We start from the raw sequence: 20,374 nt of genomic DNA on the forward strand, positions 1-20,374 counted from the left end.
TGTTTTTCATCTTTGGCAATATCAGTCACAAATATATTAATTTTTTACATTTAGCATTTGTTCATAATTTGTTTGTAATTTGGCCAATATCAGAGCATAATTATTACATACTAGTGAAATACTATAGTACTTGTGGATTTTAGCCTTAGAAGGAAAAACTGGTCATGAGAAAAACATTTATTTATTTATTAAATGGGGGTGGGGGTGTGTGTGGGTTTGGTTGGTTGGTTTCTTGGGTTTTTTTTATATTTTGGAAAGGTACTTCATTGTTATAATTTTAGAAAATCTGAATGTTTCAGGCAGATGAGCTCTGGGACTGACTCTTTAACGACAGTCTTACATTTGAATGTTGGGGCTTTGCTCAGATTTTGTGCTCAGAAGTGCTGTAACCAGACAGGAGTGACAAGTATGAGAATGAAATCATCCTAAGTGTGATGTACTTGGTGTTGTCAATCTGCTGTTACCATTGTATTGCCCTGACAAACTGTGTTACCTTGGTCTGGACAAAAGCCCCATTTGCGATCATCATCATAGCTACTGGTAGAAGCACACCACAGCTTGCCATCATTGCGACCTGCGCTTGTACAGGAGTCGTATTTATTGCCAAGGAAGATGAAGGGGAAAACACAAGGGGCTCCTTCTGAATTTCCACCAACGGTTGACATGGCTGTGGAAAACAACAGAAAAACACAGTGAGAAGGGAATCCCTTTGTGAGATTAAGCTGATGCGTCTTCTCCTAAACTGCACATTAAAAACAGAAAGCAAGGAGAAATCTGCAATCCTCTTAAGAACATGAAGAGTAAGATTAAAAGTTATATTTGAAAAAAAAAATTGCCTGTCACAGAGGAAAAGGAAAAAATGTAGACATTGCCATTGCAGTGAATTTGCCAGTAGTTTTGGCGGGAATAAGAATGAGCCCTGGACTCATGTTCACAGCTCTGAGAAAGCAACAGTTAAGAGTATTTTGTGGAGGGTAACTGTGCAGCAAGTATCTTTGTGCTGTCATTTTGATGGTCTTTCCTGGTGATGTTTGAAAGCATGTCTCAAATAGGTTGAAGGTAGTTTTAGTGTCAGAAAGGTTAAAGGGCTGTTGAGTATCCACCTGGGTAGTAGATGTCCCCTGAAGTACGAGCTTTAAGTAAAAAAACAAAACAAAACAAACAGAAAAACCCACCATAAAACAAACCAACAGGCAAACAAACAAAAGGTCCAGAAGAGGAATCATATCAAATAAATAGAGGAATTGTTTTATGCTGACAGTAGGGTGCAGTTTAACAGCATATGGGTTTAAATATTTTATAAAGAAAAAGATATCAAACGTGGGGGACTTTTTTTTCTTTTTAACCAGTATTTTTGCAAAAACTTGAAAGTTTTTCCCCTAAGTGTGTTCTAATCTATGTAGTATATGGCAGTAATATATATAAGAAATAACATTTGTTATATGCATGTGTAAGTATTTTCTAGAGGGAAGAGGGTTTAACTAAATGTAAAATCACACTTTAAAGTAGGTATCATAGACAGAATATGAAAAGAATATAAAACTCATTTAAATTAATTTATAGTGCTACCTGGCAATTATAGTTCCTTTCAAATTATGGTCTGTCTTTTGGGAAGGTACAGGAAAGCAACACAGAGGCAAAGCTGGTTGTGTTCTTATTTAGTATTATGTATTTTGCATTCATGATTATTAATTAATAAACCAGAAATTATAAAAAAAAACAAACCACACACACACACACAAAAAACCCCCAAACCCAAACAAACAACCAAAAAAGAAATCACAGCTACCTCAAGCAATAACCTTTTATGCTGAAAAAAAAGGCTTAAACTAAGTGTATTGTTTTGATCCAGTGATAGAGACTGTGTTACCTAGGACTTTGGAAATATTGATTCTAGATATATTGGTGCTTTTTTTGATGTACCATCCTTTTGATTTGCTCTTCCTAACTGTGTAGCAATTTATAATGAATTTGATCCTTTCTTTTATTTTTCTTTTTAAATATCTGTAAGGCAAAATTGAAGGGTTACACCTGGTTATCAAAAGTAACAGGAAGCCAAATATCAGTACATAAAATCCCTGTTGGAAATAGTTAGGCATTTTCAAAAGACTCAAAAAACAAGGTGCATGTAAGTTTGAATGTAGCTTCAGGGTGCTACAGAGTGAATGTAGCTTCACCTTGGCTCTGTTAAAAACATGAGATTTTAGAACTGCCATAGTCACAGTCTAAATATTTATAGCTCTAGTCTGTATCCTAAAATTGAACACCTGCCAAGCTATACAAGGCTATAAATTATTTTCTATTCCTTTCTGTAATAAAGCTCAAGTTAATAAGTATAAAAAATTGTAAAGAAAGCAGAAATCTATTTGCCTCTCTAAACCGTTTCGCTTAGTTCGTTTGAATTGCTGAAAAGATATGTTAACTCAAGCTTAACATACTAAACAGGATTTCTTTTTTTGGGTGTAAATGGTAAGTATTAAACTAAAATATTATTCATGCTTTCTTCCGTCACATAAGACTTCTCTTCCAGGGCCATTAAATTGTAATCTACATGTAATTATCCTGCAGTCAGTGGTAGACATTCAGTCCTATGGTTCAGTGACATCTGTGTATCCCTGATAAACTTGGTGTGCCATGGCATACCCTATCATTTAAATAGATCACTCCTGTTCTAAGCCTCCTGAATGGACCTCAAGGTTCCAAGCATCCTTGGCCATTGATGCTGAGATCGTGCCTAACTCTCATCAACTTTTGTGTGCTCTGGTGAAAATGTGCAAAAGGAGACTTTTGTTACTTAACGCAGTCTAATTGGCCATTGTTTTATGCAAACTTCTCATACCGGTCTCCGGACAGAATCCATATTTCTTATCTCTATCATAGTCTTCAGTGGTTCCACACCATCGGTATCCATCTGTCCTGCCTTCTGTTGTGCACTGGTCATAGGACTGGCCTTGAAACTTAAAGGGAAATTTGCATGGCTGCCCATCACCATTACCGCCCATTGTAAAAAGTGCTGTAGGGAGAACGAAAGAGAAAAACATCAATACGTAATGCTCAGTATCAACGAGGGATCACAATGTGCCAGTGGTAATGTGCGAAGGTCTTGACAGAAGTTAGACAGCCAACAATGAAATGCTTTGGCAAGATAGACTAGGGATGTTACAATCTCACAAGTGTATAGAAAGGAATGACAAATTGATCTTTATAAATGAACTGGGAATGAAGAAAGTTCTACCAAGCTGTTTTAATGTGGTTTGAATTGTGTGAACATAAAATTAATATCCCTTCTTGAAACAACATTTAGAAAGAGGATGCTGGGAAAGTCACTCATGTTCCTTAGTGCTTTGCTGATTCATTCACCTTCCATCAAAACTGTTAGCTAGAATGGCAAACTTTGTACAGAGCCACGGACATACCAGATCACTTTTCCTAACAGCCCTCGGTGCATGTTTTCAGTTTCTTTACCATGCTGTACAACTGCAGTCAGATAATACCTTGTAGGCTTTTCCTCTACCTTTGCTTTTCATTTCTAAGAATCCATGCAGCTGGGCTCAGGTACTCAATAGAGAGGACAAATATGACTCCTCTGACAAAGCTGAACGCTCGAGGCTTCTCTTATCTTTTGCTTTGTTAATGCTCCTGAATGTAGTGCATTTGTCTTCTAGGGGTTGTTTATACACAAACAAGGCCCCACTGCTCAACCCTGAGAAACAGAAATCTGTCTTGTGGATGAAGGAGTATAGATTAAACTGAGTCAAGAGTTCTGGGATCTGTTTTAGGGTTTTGGTAAATTTTCTGGAATATCTAGAGGAAGACAGATAAAATTTCTTATGCTGCTATTTAAAAAAATGTATGTCCAGATTGAATTACATGAAAATGCAGGTGGCCTGAAGCATCTGACATCTTGTGAATCTGCCTGTGTTTTCTCTTGGCCACTCTGTCTGTGGGAATCCTTAATGGTAGGACAGCGTCTATGAGAACCATGTGCTGGTGAGCAGAAACTGAGAGAGCAACAAACTGGGCCAGGCCTCGCACTGAACAGAGACAAAAAATCCTTCATGCAGCCATGTGCTGTTTCCCCTTGAGATTTAAGAACAGCACCTCAGAATGAAACACATCTGTGGGAATTCCCAGTGTAAAGTATGCATGATCTGACCTTTTTTTAAGGTGCCCAAGGGGACACCTTTCTTCCTCCTTCCCCCAGTTAAACCTAGAGCTAAACCCCAAACATGTATGTGGGAAGGTTTGGCAGGTTATTTCTGACTTTGCTATTGTAATTTTTGATGACCAAAAAGCCATTGTAGACTCAGTGTGTTTGTGTAGGATTTGAGGGGTTTTGCCTTTGCTTAGTTTGATACATCGATGGGAAGAGATGTTATTTATGAGCGTGCTTCACTCTTTAGTGTAGCAATAAATAAAAACCAAAGACCTTTTCTAGCTGAAAGGGGACTGGGAAGGGTTCTAATGATGGGGTATTGTGACACAGATGATTCATTTTGCCTTTTCCACTTAAATCAGTAATTGGCCACAGTATCAGGGACATGAACTGGTAAGTTCCAGTCCCAGTAAGGAGAGGACTTGGAGCTTTGCAGGCCTGGCTCATACACATAAGTTCGCTGAACTTCTGATCTGGCTGAGCTCTCATCTGTATCATTCTGCATCCTGGACATGGAAGCAGCCACACACAGGTCCTGTCTCTAGGCAAAAGGCACTCATCAGGATAACTGCAACACACACTGTGCCTCCCCAAAAGAACAAGCTGCAAGCGTTTGTATTTGTCTCAGTTGCTGCAATAAGTTAGGAAACATCCACCAACTAGGACTGTGGCTATCGTGATTAGAGAAAGACTTTATTTTTTTTATAAAGAAATGATAGAATTGGAAGGCAAAATTAGACTGAGTTGTTTAGATGACTCATTTACCACATGAGCTGCTCCCAGTTCTAGGTCTGGCAAACTCTGTGTTTTAATAGTCCTTTTTTTTATTGGTTTAAATGTGGCTAAGTTGCAAAAACCTTATGGAAAGTCAATCTCTTACTGCTTTGCATGGAGTCTTTCTGAGTCACAGTCAAAATGCAGTTTTTCATTTTGCTTGAAGTAACATCATGTGATGGTAACAACAATGGTTTATTAAGTTTTCAAATCCTCCCTTCCTTCCCCTGCCTTAATGAGAAAATTACTTGCTTTAATGTAAACTAAGGTTAAAGACAGAGACTAGGTCAGTTTCTCCCAAAACAAAACAAAACAAAAGTTTTATTTACTTGTAAGGGGATCTTAAAGGGTCTGACTCTTGTTCTGCGTCATGGTAAGCTCAGTAGTTTAAAAATCAGTGAAGATATGCTGATGGAGAGCAGATTCAGACCGGACATTACTAACCTGTGAGCTGCACTGCACTGTTAGCTCTTCCCAGAAAAATCAGCTAGTTGTGATATAAGGAAACCTCAGGCTGGAAGGCTGCTAAAACCCCTGTGGCACAGACCGAAGGTGGAGGTAGCTGCAGCTACATGAGGGTTCTGCCTGGGAGAGCAGTCGAGCAGATGCCTACAAGAATTGTGACTGGTGTGAGGGAGGTACAGACAGAGGACAGATACCGGTAACATTGGATATCAGAGGACCAAATGAGCCTAGACTTCCTGTAACGTCAGTGGAGTTTGGCAAAGAGAGAGGTTCAAGGCCCCTTGATCCCATGTGGTAAAGGAGAGGTGCAGCACACCTGCGTAAGATTTGTGTAGTATGTAGATAACTTTCTGCTTTCCCTTATTCTGCTTTGACAACTGGTAGTTTAATCAGTTGACAAAATTAGGGTACAGATCTGGGATTAACTTTAGAAAAGCCTGGTGCAGTATGATACCTTTAAAAATGTTTCCAAATATGCAGGGTGGTTCTATGACAAGAACTGAAACTAACTTCAGTGAATTATATGGGGGAGAAACAAATGCTGACGACTAGAAATGTTGCCCCCAACAGAGACTCTATGATGTAAATCCTCCCCTATCCGAATTTATTAGCGGGGTTTTAGCAAATATTGTCTTGGAATAATAAGTGAACAATGCTGCTCACAATTTAATAAGAAACATCTGTGTATAACTTTTCAAGGGTCTTGCGAAACAACTACATTAGAAACAAAAGGCCAAACCCCTTCTGTTTCAGAAACCTTGACACAAGCATTTCCAGGAACATCAACTTTCAGAACCAACTCTCCCTGAGAGTGCTTCACTGCTTACATTTTTGGTCATGTATGACTTCAGGATTTTACAAAGGTATCAGTCAGGGTATGTGGGTCTCGGTTTGTCCAGCTACCTATAATCCAGGCTTTGTTCTCCCTATATATGAGCATTTGGGGTACTTTAAAGAAATAAGCCCAATTTTGTTCCTTTCCAGCTCAGGATTAACCTGAGGGAGAGGAGATTTGGGGAAAGGAGGGGAATGAAGGAGGTGGTAAAGTTCTAGGTAAACAAGATTGAGCAGGTATGTGTGTGTGTACGCATATAATCTACTGAAGTAAATGTTGGGCTAAAGAAACTAGTTCTGAAAGTCATGTAACTAATGATAACTTTTTTTAAATTAACTGAAGTCTGTTAAAAGTTTACACTTCTACTTGCTCATCCCCTGTAGTCTTATAAATAGCTGTCACCATGGTACATCCGAGCTCTAGATGTGATCTATAATGGGCAATTAGGGTTTTGGAAATTTGTCATGTTAGGGCTAAAAGACCGATATGTTCAAAACAGAATGTCTTTGCAAACCAGTAGCATCTTGATGCAGAGAACTTGTAGTATTATATTGGAAACTGTATGGGTTTGCAAATGAACTTGACGAATCCCAAAATTTGTCAAGCAGGAATCCATTTAGTGGATAGGATACCAGAGAAGTTTTGAAGACATGGTATAAGAACTTTTTCTACATAGACATATTTGTGGCCTTTTGGAACGTTATGTGTCCTTAACTGACACATATATATTAATGCACACTCATGGTTTTTTACAGTAGTTGATGAAGCTTGCCTGTGACATGTTGGGCTGTGCTTGTGCATTCCTGGTCTGACAAAACTCTGAACATCTCTTCTTAGCTTTGCATCTTAAGCATCACTAATTTTCTCATAATCAACATGAGCGAACAGTGTGCTGCTGCGGCCAAGAAGGCCAATAGGATGCTGGGTTGCATCAAAAAGGGCATCGCCAGCAGAGAGAAAGAAGTCATTATCCCACTCTATTCAGCGCTTGTCAGGCCACACCTGGAGCACTGTGTACAGTTCTGGCTCCCTCTGTACAAAATGGATGTGGACAGGCTGGAAGGGGTCCAGAGAAGGGCCACCAAGATGATCAAAGGACTGGGAAGCCTGCCGTATGAGGATAGGCTGGGAGAACTGGGTTTGTTCAGCCTTGAGAAAAGGAGGCTTCAAGGGGATCTCATCTCCATGTACCAATACTTAAGGGGTAGCTACAAGGAAGATGGAGGCTCCCTTTTACACAGAGTCACATGGAGAGGACGTAGTGGAATGAACACAAGTTGCTCTTGGGGAGATTCTGATTGGACACACGAGGAAAATTTTTCACAGTGAGGACAGTCAACCATTGGAATAATCTCCCCAGGGAAGTGGTTGACTTGGACACTTGGACACCTTCAAGAGTCGTCTGGACAGGGTGCTGGGCCATCTTGTCTGGACTGTGCTCTTCCTAGAAAGGTTGGACTAGATGATCCCTGAGGTTCCTTCCAACCTGTGATTCTGTGATTCTTTTGGCAATCTGCCCTTTCTTTCCTTGTACTGACTGCCTATAGCCTGTATTTTACAAGTTTAGTACTATTGTTCCAAGCAGGATTAACATGTGTCCCACAAAAGCTCCATTGCTTTGTGTTTTGTCCTTTCATAACTCTCTTATTAGTTTTTATGACACAGCAGTAGCAGCCATTTTTTGAAAAGCAGTGTGAAGTCATTTAAAGGGTGATTTGTGACAATAATAGTGTCATGTTGCACTAAAAGGCCTCCCAGACTCAGAGGACCTGGGCTGCCAGTGGGTAAAATTGGTATGTGAATTTCTAGAGGTTTGGCTTAATGGGTTTCATCCTTAACTGCTAGTTTTTCAGTTACTGCTCTTGAAGGAGATGCAGTGCAATTGTTAATGGAATGGCCTGCAATTTAGGGAGAGATTTCTGTCATTTAGTGTGCTCCATCTCCAAATTTGGCCCTATCCTTACTCTAAAAGGTGTTTGTATTTCCTGGATCATGAAACTGAACCTGTAGTGTCTTTGATGTGTATATATAGGGCCGACATTGCCTCAGACATATCTTCAGTATGTCCTTGTTTTTAGAAAAATGCCCTGGCCCGGGTCATCATTAGTTACAAACTCTCCTATACCAAGGGAACCTTTATTTGTCTACTTAGATACTAAGAAGATATTAAAGAGCAGCAAATCTAAGTCTGTCAGAAAGGGAGTTAAAAAAGTACAAGAAGTCTGTGGGCAAAATAATTACGGAACAGTCTACCAGGAAAAAAACAGTAGAAACAATGATCTACTTACACTCGTGGGGACAAAAGCCATATTTGCCATCTGCATCAAAGTCTTTGGTTGTGGAACACCAGAGGAATCCATCGCTGCGTCCTGCATCTGTGCAGCTGTTATATTCCTTGCCATTGAACCAGAAGGGAAATTTGCAGTATTCACCATGCGCATTTCCATACTTCACTCTAACCACTATAAAGAGAGTAAATGCAGTGGTGAAATTAGCCACCAACTGATATGGAAAATACAGTTTCTGGACATCTTTTCCTGGAGGACATTGGTATAGAAATGCAGTCTGCATTTCCACTTTGAAATTCAATATGTTGTTGGTCTGTCTACTGGCAAGATGATCATAGCTGAAATAATAACCAGTAATTTTGAAAGAATTACATGGATATTACTCATGGTGAAGTGTTAGAATGAACAGTCCTTAAAATCAGCCCAGAAAAATATATATGTTGTTGTTACTATGGCAATGCGAACTTACAAACATGCTGTTAATACGTTTAGTAATTTAGTTTCTTTCGTAATATGGTCTAAAATGTTCAGTATAGCTTGAAAGGTTCCAGGCAGCAGTTAAGCATGAGCTGAACATGCCTTGTGTCTCATAAACCACTTTGATATTTCCAATTCGACTCAAATGACATCTGTTGCTGCACGGGGGGATAGGGTGGTAACGCAGACACACCCAGGTCCTGGGGTTTATTTCAGTTTTTCACATGTAGTCATAAGACTACAGTACTGGAGCTGTAATATATGTTAACATATAGATACTTCACTTATCTATAGCATTTCTTTTAATGGCAGTAACTAACTGGATGCTTGTGGAGTATTTCTAGTAATATGGAAAACGTTTTCCTCCTGTTATTTGTTAATCTGAGGCAGACTCGTAACTTTTCCAAATTATTTTACAGTTGAAGACTTATAATTAGCACTATATGATTGTGGCAAAGTTCAAGCAGAAAAAAGAGGTTCAAAACTACTAATACTTGGTCTTGTTTATCTAGTTCAGGTGATATTATCTTCAGTTATTTTATTCTAAAGGGTATGGCAAACTGCCTGTTGAAGATTCTTGGAGATGTTCTTAATTGGCTGTTTGATGTTAATTTTGTTTCAGTTATCAGCATGGGGGATGTATATTCTATTTGTTTTTGACAGATACCGTGAGTATATAAATCCTTATTCAGGTGGGTGGTTCCATTTTTAACAACTGGAGCCACAGCTTAAGTCATCTTAAAAAGGGTCTGTCAGCTGAAAAGCACTGGCAAGTCTGCCTCTTACAAATGAACTTAAGATGTTGTAGTCTGAGTCTCTGAGAACTGAAGCACTCAAAATCATAGTCATGACTTTGTACTTTTCCCCAGTTCATGACGGATGTGCAGCATCACGCCATTATTAATTCAGTTTTTGAGGGGGCAACAGTAGAGGAACAGAAAAGGAAATCCTAGTTAACATTTATTTAGGAATTACCTAAACATTTTTGTAGAGAACAATCTAATTTGTATAAATTAATTTTCATCTCCTAACATTTATTAACATGTTAATGGAAACATTTAGTGCAGTGCCTGAAACATCATTAAAACATAGCAGCCAGCAGGCCATATGTTCTGAAACATTAAAAGGTCTGGTACCTTGTCCCTCTCCAAGAGTCCACAGTTCATCATCATCAAAATGAGAGTCTCCTCCAATTCCTGACCCTGGTGCAAAGGCATGAGCCAGGAGACCATCTTTGCCGTCAAATGGATAGCCATCACCATGTTCTGCAGGAGGAAGCAGACAAAAAAGAGCATTTTCTAATCACCTCAACTCCGTCAGAACCTATACATGAATGATGATTATCATGTGCACTTTCCCATCCAAGACAATAGCAGAATAGTGAGTGAGGTCACTGGTATGGGCTGTGCTGGCAAGACTGAACCAGAAGGGAGGAAGCCAGTTCTTACAAAGAACATTAAGTGTCAGTGCTTCAGTTGTCAAAGCATGTGATTTTATATCTTGGAAGTATTGTGGAAGGGAATCAAAGACAGTGAAGGGAAGTGAAATATTCTGCTTTAGCTGTATGACTGCATACATTCTGCTATTTCTCAATGGAGACGGGTAGGAGCTGTAAAATAAACATTGTAGATGAGAGGTATTTTCAGATAATTTGGATCAGTCTCCGACACAGAGATTGGAAAGTAAAGGCAGATTTCTTTTTGCAGGCTACTCTTTTCTGCTGCACCTCAGATTGCTGTGCTGTTTTCTTCGTGCAGGGTGCACATTACTTTAAGCAGGAAAACAAATCAGCTGAGTGTCTCAGTAGTGAGCCTCTGGAAAGCTAGCTCTTATGCAGTGCTCTGAGTCCTGTGAATGAGCCTATTCCTCCTCCACATCAACCACTCCAAGACTCAGGCAGCTCACAGGGCAACAGCAGGTTAAGTAGCTCTCCTGTTATTACACTGTAGGCTTTTCTTGGAAGTACACGGCATGTGGGTAAGGCAGGCTGGCAAGGGCATAACCCTGGTATTCATAGCTTTCCCACCACACTGACCTGTGCATCAAAGCTGGTTGCCAGCGTCTCCAGTTGCATCATTTCAGGCCTTTTGATCTGATGCCTTGCCATCTAACAGAAGCACTGAATACACAGGCCTGATTCTCTACTCTGTTACACTGACTTTGTGCTGGTGTCACTCTCCTAATACTAGTTCAGTTCACTCATTTCAGTAGGCTAGTGTGTCAGTTGTCAAGGAGAAGATTTTGACATATATTAGATGTCTTACTCCTGTTTATTTCAAAGTAGATCCTTTGCTTAAGAGAAAGCTTAAAAATGAAAAACCTTGTGGATGTCCCAGCTCCTGTGAATCTGACGTGCAATAAAATGATAAGAATGAATGAATGTGGAAGGGGTTCTTTTCCCACTGTTTCTGAGCTGACTATAACCAGCAAGGACTAAATCCAGCAGAAACACTTCTGCTTTTGTAAGAGTTCTTTTTGCCTACCAAGCCAGCCTGGATGAGGATCCAAAGCTTTGAGTTCTGCACAGAATCTCTGAAGCTTTTGAGGTCAACTCATCAGTAGCTAAAGCAAAGAAAATCAACTTGAAATGGAGGCTTTTACAAAAAGCTTGGTTATTCTTTGAACAGTTCACTTCCAAAGTCTACCTCCCAAGTGACTGGCTGCGTGAGTATTTCATTAGTATTAAAAATTCTGTGATTGTCCATAAGAAGTTAAAATGTCCCAGGTTTACACTGAAAAGTTATAAACATTCTTTCAGGGGAAACCAAAATTAATTGAGAAGGCATGCACAGTGAAAATGAATCAAGTCACCTATCATCAGCTGGACTCAAACCATAATTCAGCTTAATGATCCATATTTTTAAATTCTTCAAGACCAAAAAATGCACTGAAAGCCTGCATTTTGCTGGGCTAAAGAACAGCCACCAGCTATGGAGTCAAAATTGCAAGCCACAAATCCATTTTTAAGCTCCAGTATGTTAGAACCTCCACCACTATCACTGGAAAACTGAGTATGGAGCTATAAATAAGCAGTATGATGGCGTTCCATTCTCTTCTGTGGTGGGAAGCCAGCTCACATCATCTTAAGATCTGTACCAATATTTACCAGTTCTATTTCTGATCTGTAAATTTAAAAATAAAATGTTGCCCCTAGTGATTCTCTTTTGGAAAAATAAATATAGTATAAGGATATTGTATAAATACTTATCTTTCTCTCTCGTGTATAAGAAAGAAAAAAAGATCTTAGCGAAATTAGACCTTAGCCTGTGTAAGCCAAGTGCAAACTAGGACAAGGTTTGCCAGAAAGGCTCATGGGTACTACTTATTGAGGGTAGATCATTCCAATATTAAGGAGTAATGAAAGGAACAAAACCAAAAACATATGTAAAAATAGAAAAATATACCCAATCGGCCAAAATTAATCATAATGTCAGCTTCTCCATCATTTATTCGGTTAAATCTCAGCGGTGTGACATCACTCCAGACTTGAAAGGCTCGAGCAAAGGCATCATCTACTGTCTCAGGATCCAAATCTGGGGTGTATCCTATAATCCTTAGAGGTAAGAGAAAGGGTTAAATAACACGTAAATCCCTTCCTAGTATTTGCTGCTTACTAATTAAAATGCTAATTAGACTCAGTAGTGAAAACGGTTAAGAGGTTAACACTGCTCCACACAAGATCTAGACACTTTCCTTTGATTCAGAGACATGCTTAGATGTGGCACTTACTATTTATTTTCCTTTGGAATTGATGCAGCAGCATGAAGAAAATTATATAGCCAGAGGCTGTAAAGCCTGCATGGCAGAGGGCCTTGCACAAAATATTCAGGGTTTTGCGTCAGTGCTGAGGTGCTGGCAAGGCATCACTTTATGTTCTTTTGCTCCATTAGATTTGAGATTTACATGTTTGTAGACTACTTAGCTTGCAAGTTGTACTGTCGCTTTAGCCATGAACATACAAGCACATCTTGATATGTAAGATTTACCTGCCAGAAAAAGAGCTCAATAACGTTTGGAAAGTTTCAAGTGTGGATTGTTTTGCTCTTTAATAATAACAACATTAAAACAGCCCTTCTCCCTCACCTTTGTAGTTAGCTGTATATTTCAGCCCAGCTGAATACTAATCCTTTACTTGTTACGCTGGCAATAGGATACATGGGGAAATAGGAGGTAAAAACATGTAAAATAGAGCCATAGACCTGACATGAGAAAGGGACAAACTCTTAAGTGCAATGCTTTCTTCTTCTTCTTCATATATTTTAATTGGACTTCTTAGTGCCTTATATTATAGCCAGCTAATCTCCAAGTAAAGACAAATTTCCAATTCTTTGCTGTTAGGGTTGTGCATAGTGAGGGAAACTACTTTGTGTCTAAGGAGAATGAGAAAAAATCAGAGGAAGCACATAGTCAACAAGAGGGGACTGCGAGAGCTGCCACAGGTTTTTTCAGTGTTTCTTAGGCTGATAGCAGAATGAGAGATGCTTTGGGTCATAACTTGTGAGGAGGCAGCAGACCAAGTAAAGGAGATTTTTTTTTTTTATTACTGACTTCAGTGAGAGCTGTATTGGTCCCTACCTCTTCAGAGTAAGAGTAAGAAATTAAAACATTCCAAGCCTATTGCAATAGGTTTTCTTTAAATCATGTCTGTATATATCTGAAATACGGTTGTTTTCTTTTAAAATCTATTGGATAACCTCCTTTTTTATGACTGCTTAATGCAGAGGAGTTTGTCCTCCTACACGGCCTTGGCAGTCAATAAGTACCATGGTCCCCACTGTGTAGAGGGGCAGGTGAGATACTCCTGCTCCAGTTCCCTTAGGATGCTTGCAGCAGAGCAAAGAATAAAACCAAAACCTCTTTAGACTCAATGAGAACCATAAAATTGATCTTTAGATTATTATTCCTGAAATTTTACAATTTGAAATTTCAGACACGTTATCCAAACACAAAGAGAATTTAATTCAAGAAATCTTGTCTAGCCCACTAAGCAGCTACTCCACTTCTAAGAGCCTTGTTTGATTGGTTCTTAAAAATGCTGTGGCTATGTATGAGCAAAACCCGCCATCACCATTCAGTACCTGTATGTTATATGATTCTTTTCCCATTTTGGCTTTCTTGGAAAGAAGTTGTAATTAGCTACATCTGGGTTACCACAGCGGGGTTTCTTCATTGTCTCAATAGTATTTTGATCCAAATCTCCTGTTTCAGGCAGCCCAAAAAATTTCTGCATTTTCTTCAAAGTATCTTTCAGGACAAATAAATTGCAATTGTCTTTCGGGCATCCATAGTATTTATTCAGGTATTGCTTGAAAAAAAAGCACAGAACAAAGACTTAAAAATTCATAAAAGAAATAGTCATTACAAATAAATACTGTAATTCCATGTTACCTTTCTGTCTGTAATTTGCAAGTTTTCCTTTCAAAATTACTATTATTAGTAACTGAGACACCAGCAGAATCTCCTAATTGACACAAACCATCCTTGATCACACAGCTTTGCTAGTTAAGCAATCATTTCCACTATTAGCTATCACCTTTACTTAATGAATTGCTTTATTAGTAAGTGAAGCATAAAGCTTTAATGTAGGACAAAGTAAAAATGGGTTTATCATTTTTGGTTTCTTTATGATGTAGAAATCTGCTTACAGTTTTAGATTTTGTGTATTTTTTTTCTTGGAAGACTCTATGGATTTTTGAGAAACTTGACAAGGTATCAAAGCAACCACAGAAATGAGACAACATTAATTGAAAAAAAGAAAAACATTGTTTATTCAAACTGTATAGAACTATTTGAATGTTGCTTGTGTTTGCTTTTGAGTCAAACATTGCAAAGACCTGAGGAAGAAGGTCTTTGGTAACAACTCAGTTGCCTGCACGCTTCAGCCAATCAATATCTGCATACTTAAAACCATCAAACACGCCAGCAGATTACCACCGGACTGGTCTTTCTGATACAACCATGGTGGCAGATCACAAAATTATCTCTCCTTAGAAAACAGTGGTCATAAAGGATCAAAACAGGCAGCGCAAATCCCATTATTTTAATCTCTTATCTAAAATAATACACACTCAAGTCTCTTCCACTTTCCGTTTTGATCAGTATGACCTAATTAGAAGGTGTAGTGCAGTTAAAATTTTTTTTAAAAAAAGTCAGTCTGTTGTTTGCCATTGCCTCTAATTGCAGAGGAGCAATGGGGGTTAGTCTGTTCACCGGCAATTGTTCCAGGTAAGCAGCCATGTCTTTCAGATATGTGTTGGTAAGTGGCGTATTTATGTTAAACTAAACTATAGAGAAACATATAGAGAAACAGCTGTGGTGCTGAATATCCATACACGGTCCCCACCTTCTGTGCAATACACAAGTGAGCTCACACAAGCCCTTTAGTATTTTTTTTCTTTTAAGTTCAGTGTTGACTGGCAGAATAAGTGTGAGCTTCTTGGGGGAAGGACCAACCCTGAGAGAATGCCTGGCAGTCTCTAGCACATGGTGAAACCTGCCATAAAAACAGTCATTCAAATGAAAAAGAGTGACAAGAAGCAAATGAGGAAACTTCCAGTTATATCTTCAGCAACTGTATAAAATCCTCTACCAACTCCATTCCTAACTGGAGATTATGAATATGGCCACATGACAGACTGCTGGCTAGCTAGAGGTTTTGGATTCAGTGTTTGGATCCAGACTGAATTTGAGAAAACCTGTAGCTCAAGCTGTTGCCTTAGCTTGGACTGTTGCACAGACAGGCTCAGTCACACTGTTTAGGTTATGTACAGCTTTAGATTGTTGAATTTATATCCTCCTTAAGGAGCAGGTAAATGGATTATGATGAAGATGTTAGTTTGGGTACTTCTATAATGATAATAACTTATCATTACCTAATTATTTTCATTCACAGGTTCTAAACAGCTTGACTAAATTATCTGGAATTGTAGGCTTTATCCAGGAAAGTGAATCTTATGGTTCTCTTGCACGTAGGTTTCGGAAACTCCACACTCAAGTCTGGGTTTGCAATACTTTATGCCTAGCTCTGAAAGAAAAGCTACAGCCATGTCAAATGGCAGGTGTTCCCAAACTGATGTGTAGGCCACCCCAGCTGGTGCTTAGCATGGCACGGAGCTGAGAGACACCCTTCCAATGATGCTGTTAGACAGGAAGGTTGCAAGTTACTGCTCTTTCCATTAAAATGTTCTGGAGCAGAGGAAGAAGCATCCTTCGGGTATTGTATCCAAAATATTAACTGCAAATCCAAGGTAAGAAAACACTCTAAATAAGGTAAAGGTATATTTGCCAAAAAATGTATCAGAAATATCAAAGAATTATTTCTAACTGAGGATTACAAGGAACTTGACAAAATGACTGCACATTTAAGTTCTTGTGCCAGGAAGTATTCCTGAGGGAAACCTTACTTTGTTGTGTCTAATTAATTGACTGAAGTTCACCCAGCAGACTGGGGGTGAGACCACTGCATCAGCAAAATATAGCAAAGGGTATTTGATGACTGCAAGTTGGTCAAGCCTGGATTTCACCACTGCCTCATTAAGTCCAGGCGTACCTCATCTTCCCTGCACAGGAAATGGTTCAGAGCTTACTCAGAAAAAGGTTTTAATCAAGATGTTACCCCATTTCCTTCAGAATGTCCTCTATCCACCTACTGACTAAGCACAGACTATGCCCAGTTTTTTGTGATTTTTATAACTTCTGATGTGGTGGTATTTCTCCAGTGGAGACTGTGGCACTGGCAAATAATGGCCACAGGATAGTTTGACCTTTGCTACCACTAAGCTGCTGTCTACTCATGCTTAATGGGGCCTGGTGGAAATTATGTGAAATCCATTAAGAACATAATCAAACAGGCCAGTATGGATGGTCTATTCTTATCCCAGTTTTCATTTTAATGTAGTTTGATAGATTTTCTTATGCTTCTATTTACATCTCCCAATGAGGTACCATGATATAATACAGACTATACATCAGAACTGATGTTTACTGAAGAAGCAGGATGCTGCTTTTGCCATTTTAGGTTTGGGATTAAGATACAGCCAAAAATATGAAATGAGGCATGGAAGAGGATTTTACTTGCTGGGATTCTAAATGAAAAGCTAACCCTTCTCATTTTTTCCTAAAATGGAGATTTTACTGAAGATGAAAAATGAACATAACCAGCTGTTTTGTGAGAAGTGAATCCTGAAGAAAATGTAGTGTCTATGTAAACCACATCTTGGCCTAGGCTGCAAAATTCAGTTTCCCCAAAGTCAGCAGGGAGCTGTGGTGATCTGGAATTTTGATCCAGCCCATTAATGAAACGGGGTCCAGCTGCAACATAGCAATTTGTGTTCTGATGCTGAGTGTTGGGGCTGTTCTGATGGAGGGTGTGAGGGAAAGGCAGCCAGTTAACATTACCAAAGGATACTACAAAAAATGACAAAGACGACGTGCAGTGTTAAACTAGCTTGTAATTTTCCTCTGAGTACACACAATAAATAGGTTGTTAGAAAGAAATAGGGATGAGGGGAGATGTGGATTGCTGTTATTGAATGAAAGCCTGGCTGTGTCTAAGAAAATAGATTATTTACAAGTGGTTAAATTACTAATAGACATGTGTGACCCCACTCTCTTCTCCCACTTGAACTGCCCCCCCCCATCCTGTAGCTGCTGTGCTGCTAAGGCAAAACCTTGGGTGAATTTGTTTTCTTAAAGGCTGAGGAGTGCCCTTTTTGGGTCAGTTTGTCTGTTTTTCCTAAACTTTCCACTGCAGCTCCCATCTGGAAGTTCTCTCTCTACCCTCCCCCAGCCCTTCTTTAAGCTGGCAAGCTTTCCCAAGATGCACAAGAACTCCTAAAGAAAAGTGACCAACTTTCAATCCTCTATGTCCTAAAATAAGAATAATTTATCTCAATCTTCCTTAGAATGGACTTACTGCTGAAGAAGAGAAATGTCTATAATTTACATGCTAAAATAAGAATAATCCATCTCAATCTCCCCTTAAATGGACTTCTCCATAATGTCATTTTTATGAAGGTCCACAGGGCTAAAATAAGGTTAGAATAAAATGCTGTAGAGTTATAGTTATAACTTGCTAATGTCACAGAAATCCAAACTCCTTTTTTTGTTCCAGATTGATTTTGGAAAAAAGAATTTCATTAAACCTCTGATGAGATTTTTTTTTTTCAAAGTCAAAACTTGTTACAATGGCTTCTGAAACTCAAGCCAGCTTTCAATCATAGTTGTCCCTTAAAGCTGTGTTTATGCAATGCACGGTAAACAATCTGGAAAACAAACTTCTGGAAGCTGTGATACATACATTAAGTGAGTCTCAACAGTCCTCACTTCTACTTGATTTACATAAAAAATTAGATGTCTATTATTTGCCTTCTCCCCTCTTAACCATTCAAATATTTTGATTATAGTCACAATGATTTCATGAAATAATCTTGTATGTTCATACTTAAGGAAAAAAAAAAAAAGACTTACTTTGCTGGCTTAAAAAATTTTAAGAGAGGAAACATTACTTGGCTCTAGTTTTAACTTTTGAAAGTTGATACCTTTGCTAGCTAGCTAGCGCTTCCAGAGACTCTGGGGAGAGAATGCTACAGTCATTCCTTAGCCTCAGCTGAAACAAGAAAGAAACATCTGCTTATGAAACAACAACATAAATCTGAAGCAAAGATGAAACCAACACTTACCACTGCTAGTTCTTTGTCTGTTTTGGGAGTGCTGTCTCCAGGAAACTTAATGATTGGTGATGGCGCAGCTAAGGTTTTGTTAAAAAGATATACTTGGATGAATAGTACTTTAAAAACGAAGCCACAGACAATGTGAGTCTTCATTCTGCCTAAACTTGCGCTCTCCTCTTTGGAAAAAGATTTTCCCCAACTGTCTGCCCGTTACTTTAGCTGCACAGTGCACCAGTTGCTTATCTGCACATCTTAACTCTCTGCACCGTTTTCTCTTTTGCTTGCTCTAGCAATTCCTTTGTATGTTTAAAACATCCAGATGCGCAGTCTCAAGCTACCACAAGAGGAAGTCTGAAAACTAGTGGAAACATGAGAAAAGGGCAGTTACCAGATGTGATTGCTGTGATTTTAAGGTAGCAACAGGCAGATACTTATTACTGCTGAAGGAGGCCACATTTTCTCCTCATTTGCATATATGAAAGTGTTTAGCTATGCCAGAGAGCAGCAAAAAGCAAATCTGACTTAATTTTGAAGATGAAGTGCCCCACATATATTTTAAATTAGAAAAAAAATTTCTAAACATTATTTTCTTAGCTAAGTATTTTTATTATTTTTTAGCCTATTTTCTTGCCACAGACATAATAATCTGCTTTAGTCATATGTGATTACACTCCTACACAGTGACTTACAGTAAACATTTTGATTATGGATTTTGAGGCAGAGCCTGCACGGTGGAGTGCAGCCAAGTGAGGCTTCTTGTCCCTCTCCTGCTTAGGCTACATAAACGGTAGGTCTGTGTACACAGGGCTCACCCGCACTTGGCGTGAGCATTGCTCCCTCCCTGGTCTGTGCAGAACGTGCATGCAGAGCTCTCTGAGTAAGATTCTTGTGGCTTGTTTGGTTTTAAAACCAGCTTGAGGCTTTGCCACCAACAGGCACGGTATATCACCTTAATCTATGGGGTAAGAGATCATCAAGCAGATTCAGCAATAGAAATTATCCTCAATAACTGACGTCAGGGGAATTGTACAAAAATCAGGTTTTGCTTAAGCTGGAGGTTTGGTCTGCTGGTGCAGCTGCCTTAGTCTGAAGTTCTGCTGTAAATGCAGCCATTGTTATGGACAGTCTTTTTATTATGTCATTCATAATATTGTCAGCTTTGAGATGTTATTACAAGTGGCAAATTTTTTTTAGCTGAATATCCCTAATCTAGGGTCTTGGCTTGTGACTTCTTAAGACAGGAGGCTGGCAGTTCTGCATGAATGCAAACTGTGTTCTGGCCAGCCAAGTGTCACAGAACACTTTCTATTAAACATGAGTCCAGCCATCAAGGTTCCTCTGAGCTGTATATCAGCATAAAGGTGGTTACAGCTTTCCACTGAATGTTAAATGACAGTTTTCCGGATATGACTGTTGTTACCAAATAGGGCTGTTAATGAAAAGGAAGTACTTTGCTGGTGTTTGGTGTATTGGATTGTATATGGTTAATATTGACAGCTCTTTGGTTTATGCTAATATCAAGCTATTTTGCTAACTGCACCCCATCATTCATGAATTGAATAGTCATATAAAGGCAAGAATTTCAAAGGGTGGGATGAGGGGTTCAGGGAGAAAGCATTAGTAGGAGCTTTTGCTGCCCATACAGTTCCATTGACAACCCAACACAGCAGCTGTATGCACTGCCGCTGGGTGAATCAGCCATGGAAAG

The 20,374-nt window shown here is 39.1% G+C and overlaps 1 protein-coding gene across 1 annotated transcript in view; it reads right to left on the reverse strand.

Annotated features, from left to right (window-relative positions):
- The window catches only part of MMP2 (matrix metallopeptidase 2), a 35,444-nt gene extending 16,429 nt beyond the window's left edge, over nucleotides 1-19,015 (reverse strand). The window contains exons 1-7 of the mRNA XM_009511220.2: nucleotides 18,676-19,015; nucleotides 14,074-14,300; nucleotides 12,400-12,548; nucleotides 10,132-10,260; nucleotides 8,519-8,692; nucleotides 2,840-3,013; nucleotides 494-667 (exon numbers count right to left, since the gene is read on the reverse strand). Of these exons, the coding sequence (XP_009509515.1) occupies nucleotides 494-667; nucleotides 2,840-3,013; nucleotides 8,519-8,692; nucleotides 10,132-10,260; nucleotides 12,400-12,548; nucleotides 14,074-14,300; nucleotides 18,676-18,819 (1,171 nt within the window). The 5' untranslated portion in view covers nucleotides 18,820-19,015. The remainder of the gene's footprint in view (nucleotides 1-493; nucleotides 668-2,839; nucleotides 3,014-8,518; nucleotides 8,693-10,131; nucleotides 10,261-12,399; nucleotides 12,549-14,073; nucleotides 14,301-18,675) is intronic.
- Between the last annotated feature and the right edge of the window lie 1,359 nt (nucleotides 19,016-20,374).

The sequence above is a fragment of the Phalacrocorax carbo genome, chromosome 8 (genome assembly GCF_963921805.1).
Source record: "Phalacrocorax carbo chromosome 8, bPhaCar2.1, whole genome shotgun sequence".
Lineage (NCBI taxonomy): Eukaryota > Metazoa > Chordata > Aves > Suliformes > Phalacrocoracidae > Phalacrocorax > Phalacrocorax carbo.